At 30.6% G+C, this 5,609-nt stretch overlaps 1 protein-coding gene across 1 annotated transcript; it reads left to right on the top strand.

Moving 5' to 3' along the window:
- The first annotated feature begins 3,873 nt into the window (after positions 1-3,873).
- Positions 3,874-4,809, top strand: LOC114635735 (olfactory receptor 6C1). Its single transcript, XM_028784189.1, has one exon. The coding sequence runs from the start codon at positions 3,874-3,876 to the stop codon at positions 4,807-4,809; it is 936 nt and encodes a 311-aa protein (XP_028640022.1).
- The last annotated feature ends 800 nt before the right edge of the window (positions 4,810-5,609 follow it).

Below are 5,609 nucleotides of genomic sequence, written 5' to 3'. Positions count from 1 at the left end.
ACCAATTAAAAATGTAATATTAAATTTTCCCAATATAATATCAAATAGTAGGTTGTCTTTTGACTTTCATGTTTAATGATAAATTAATGACAATGTGCATACTAAAAAAAGTACAGTACTGATTATCATAAACATTATATATATATCACTTCTTCTAGCTGTTCTGAGAAGCTGTACATAATCATAGGTAAGTTGATCATTTAGAGGGAAGTGGAAGTCACTGAAAGTTAAACATCAGTTCACAGCTCAACTTTGTAAAATTTAAGATTTACTGTAATTATATTTTGAAATGTGGCATGGCTGCCTAGGTCAATTTATGTATTTTCTTTTGGCTTAAAGCAAATATTCATTGTCTCCACAGTTCTCATTCTGGATTTGACAGGCCATTTAGTGCACTCTTGAAGGAATAGTCTTTAATTGTAAGTAATCTCTTGATATCTGTCATTTAACATTTGCATAAATTAATGAAAAACACCAAATCTGATTCTCCATTTGAGAATCAGAATAAAACTTTTACAATTGTGTTAGAATAATTAAATAAAATAAAATATGCAAGGCTTTGATAACTGAAATGAATAATACCCTTAATAAATTATTACTACTATGAATATGCTGTCAAATTTGAGAATTCATTCATTTTAAATGAAGTATACATACTTCATTTTAAATGAATTTACAGTCTGTAGGTAAGTAACTTAAACAAACTTCCATGAAGTGTTACTGATTACTTTTCTAACATTTCTGTGAAACTTACTCTTCCAATTCATTTTTTCTTCTCTACTAATATTATTATTCTTAATAAATCAGATTTTCTTTTTTATTTTCACAAACACTTATGAGTTTTAGTATTAAATGTAGCTCAAAAGTCTCTTTTTCCATAGTTTTCTTCTCTATATAAATGACTATTAATGTTGGAAGTTGATCCTTTTCATTATTATTGAAAATAATTAATTTATTCTATTCATATTTTCCTAAAAAGAAAAACAAAAACAGCTGTGAAGGTAGTACAAAGATAATTTATTAAAAATAAGTCTAACCATTCAATGAGTTCTGAGAAGTCTGCTAAATACAAATTTTAAAAAAGTCTCAAATAAATCCTTGGAACATGATCCAGACCAGAGAGTGAGAGTATACTGATAAAAAAATAATTTTCTTCTATTTTGTTTACTTATTGTAATCATGTTTCTAAATCTTCTGCCCATAATGTATTTTGATCATATTCTTTCCCCTCTCCCAACTCACACTAAATCCCCTCTACCACCTTAGTATTTAATTTCATGTTAATAGGGTATTTTCCTAAGTTTAATTCTCAACAACCACATGGAAGCTCACAAGCTTCTATAAGGAGATCTGAGGACCCCTCTGGCATGCAGGCATACACGCAGATAGTGCACTCATATAAATAAATAAATAAATAAATAAATAAATAAATAAATCTTTAAGTAAATAAATAACCTAAACCATTTAACATTCTGAACCTAAACAAATGAGTTAAATTCTTGGAATAACCTTTATTCTCAAGTGAAATATATCATTGATATAATTTATTGGTCTAGGAATCTATGAATTTTTAGAATTTGTATCAAACCCATTTAATTGACAAAAGAATCCAACCCATTGAGATATTATAAATGTTATAGTTTAAAAATATATTACAACAGCTCTAAAGCTGGGTATTAAATCACCTACTTATAAGTAACTTTGTAGTTTCCTTAAGCCTGTTTTTCTGGACTTTGAAGATTACTACAGAAGTGTTAATGGAGGAGGGATGTTCTCATTTCCCAACACCTACTAAGACATTTTTTTACAATGCTTCCTGTGCTCATTTCCAGCTCTAATCCATAGATGGTAAGTGAATAGTTACATTGTTACCTGTAAGAGTTTAAATTAAAGTATATATAAGAAGAAAAGTACATGTAACCAAAAGAGAATAAAATATAATGCACTGATGGATTTTTCACATCCATAAAAGCACTAATCTAATATGTAGTTACATATTTTTTTCATTCTAAAAAGTATTTTATTCATCAACAATTATACATTTTAGAATTATGGCATACCAGTGGGGGGGGGCAAGCAAGTTTTTCAGTCTTTTCAAGTGTCAGCATATTACTCTTACAGTTTTAGAAATATTAAATTAGTCAATAAATCAAAAATTTCAGTATTATGATTATAGTAAACTTACTTCTAACGCCTTTCATACTCTATGATATAAATAATTAAAATCCATTAAGGGATAAAGTACACTAACTTTAATAGGACTTGCAATAAGCTACAGCATATGGGAAGCTCAAAAAATAAAAATTATTATTCAAATGTCAGCTCTTCAAGTTCTGTAAAAATCCTCATACACTCACATATGGATGATGCCTAATTAAGGACATGTTTTGTACTGAAAATATGCTGTACTGTGAGAGATCAGTCAAATGGCTAGCATGAAGTATACTATATATATGAAATTACTTGTAATTGTTTTACTTTAGTATCTATTTTTAAATATGAGTCTTATTATCATTATTTTACTGCAAGAATGTCACCTAAACATAGGAATCAAATCTTATCTACTTGATGGTGAGGTACTTTTTGAGCTAGATATTTTAAAAGTAACATTTAAATTTGACAACAATCAAACTCACACCTATTAAGAATAATGCTACTAAAGAAACAGTAAAGTAAGTCAAAATAATATTTCACAAGTTATTAAAATGTATATGTGTGTTCCAGATTCCCTTATATACATTTTATTTGAAAAATTTTCAAAACACAGATTTTGAAAGAAGTGCTTATGCATATTGAACAAAGTCAATAATTGAGAAAACTCACATTATAATACAAAGATAAAAAATAAATAATACACATGCACAGAACACCATACAGAAGAGAATTATGCCAACAAGTGAATAAATAAATGCCAACACTAACTGGGCAAAATCTTCCTTTAAGCTATCATTACACTAAGCTTAATACATATTAAAATAGCTTTGATCATGAAATCTTATCCTGTGAATTTACTACATCACTTAGGAGTTGATGGGAAAGGACAGTGTGGTGGAGTCTATTGACAGGAATGAATGTAAGGTTTTATGTGTGGTGACATCAAGTGTTACTGCTAATGTCATGGAAATAAAGGAGTGAGAAAACGTGATTTGGTTGTCATTACATTGAGCTACACATAGTCATAATCATGACCACATAAATATAATTTTCAAATGCTTAACATATGTTGAGATACAACTTTTGAACTTTAATATTGACGTGTCTGCAGAAGAAAATGTATATTTACAAAAAATAAAAATGGAACAAATGCTGTTAAACTATTTTCAGGAAAGTAAGCAGTTCAGATTCAACAATCCTTAATATTTCCTGAATATATATTAGTTGCAAGATCATTCCACTTTCTATGAAATGTTATAACATGTTTCTAATAGTATCAGTTTAATCACCTTGGATCACGGCCAAAGGAATGTATAATAAGTCCTCATGGCTTATTTGGGGAACCTCTAATCTGTTCTCACACTAGTTGTACTAAGTCAACATCACTAATAAAATGTCTTAAATGTTTACTGTCTACAAATCCCAAGAGAATATTTTTCATGTTTCCTTGCTCATTGAGATGAGAGGTATTACATTACATTTTTGATTCCAAACTGTCTTTCAAACTGCCTTGGATGTGAAGTTGTTCTCTGTAAAAAGAAACATAATTAAAGAATCACTAATATTGAAGAACGTTAAAATTCCCCTACTGATGGAAACAGCATTCTAATGGAGCAATATGACAGCCCCTAGTTTGGGTTTTCATGAATTCTCAGTTCTACTTAATTCTTTCTGATTTTGTGTCTAGATTTGGCAGAAGGAATAAAAAGTAACTGCAGAATGAGCAACCATACAGAAACCACAGAGTTTATTCTTCTGGGATTGTCAAATGACCCAAAGCTCCAGGTTGTGATCTTCATCTTTCTCTTCATCACCTACACACTCAGCATCACAGGGAATGTGACCATCATCACTCTCACCTTGCTGGATTCTCACCTCCAGACCCCCATGTATTTCTTCCTCAGGAATTTCTCTGTTTTAGAAGTGTCTTTCACAACTGTCACTATACCCAAGTTTTTAGGCACCATTATCTCTGGGGATAAAACCATTTCCTTCAACAATTGTATAGCTCAGTTATTTTTTTTCATCCTCTTGGGAGTTACTGAATTTTACCTTCTAGCTGCCATGTCCTATGACCGTTATGTTGCCATTTGCAAGCCTCTGCACTACCTAACCATCATGAGTCAGAAGGTCTGCACAATGCTTGTCTTTTCCTCCTGGCTGGTTTCTTTCCTAATCATCTTTCCTCTACTGATGTTACTTCTACAGCTTGATTATTGTGGCTCCAATATCATTGATCACTATACCTGTGATTACTTCCCCCTGCTTCAACTTTCATGTTCAGACACAAAGTACCTGGAGAGAATGGGGTTTTCCTGTGCTGTCTTCACCCTAATGTTAACTTTGGCGTTAATATTTCTGTCTTACACATATATCATAAGAACGATTGTGAAGATTCCTTCTGCTAGTCAAAGGTCAAAGGCCTTTTCCACGTGTTCTTCCCACATGATTGTTATCTCTATCTCTTATGGCAGCTGCATTTTTATGTACATTAAACCCTCAGCTGCAGATAGAGCATCATTGACCAAGGGCGTTGCCATACTAAATACCTCAGTAGCTCCCATGCTAAACCCCTTCATTTACAGCCTGAGGAATCAGCAAGTCAAGCAAGCCTTTATGAACATGGCAAGTAAGATGGTATATTTTCGCAAGTAAATGAAATGATGTGACCTATGAAGGAGAGGTACATTGAAGGTCAAAATAGCAGATTTCCAAGGCCTACTTATATCAATATAACTCTCTGTCCATGATCATCCAATTAAAATTTCTTTTCTAAGTAGTTCTAACACAATTTTACTTTCTCAAGGATTACCATTTTGTATTGCATAATCAATTGATGTGTGCTAAAACTTTTTTTGTGGAAATTCCAAACTTGCCTTGCCTTTGAAAAAAATATTTAAATGCCAAATCGAAGGATGCCCATGACTGAAATGTATGGTATTTTTTTATATTAGCCAAGACATGTTAACTTATGCTTACTTTAATAAGTTATGCTCCAGTGACTTGATCATTGGTAACTCATCAGAGACCATTACTCATTTAAACTTTAGGTATAAATGTTGAATAAAAATTTATATTATTAACTTCCTAAGTGTTCACAATACAAATAAATTAGCATCATTTCCCTAAATGCATATGATATATATAAATATATGAATAAATACATAAAAAAGTAGACAATAATTCACAACACAAATATTGTAAAAAACATAGTGAATTATTGGCCATTATATTTAGGATTCAAATTTGCTTTTATAGAGTCTATCAACAGAAATGCAATATTTTGAATATTCAATATCCATAATTATATCTGTATGTATCCCTTGTTCAAACTGCTCTAGAATTTGAATATAAAAATCATGAAAGACATTAATTTTTCATGTATTATGATAAATATATATAAATAAATATGGGTATATATACATACATATATTTCATATCATACAAGAAGTTTG

This window comes from Grammomys surdaster, unplaced genomic scaffold (assembly GCF_004785775.1).
Source record: "Grammomys surdaster isolate TR1022 unplaced genomic scaffold, NIH_TR_1.0 116961, whole genome shotgun sequence".
Classification (NCBI taxonomy): Eukaryota; Metazoa; Chordata; class Mammalia; order Rodentia; family Muridae; genus Grammomys; species Grammomys surdaster.
This window is presented reverse-complemented; position numbering and strand designations above follow the sequence as displayed.

Coding starts and splice junctions, on each gene's coding strand:
- LOC114635735 (XM_028784189.1), top strand. CDS start 3,874: ATGAGCAACCATACAGAAACCACAGAGTTTATTCTTCTGGGATTGTCA.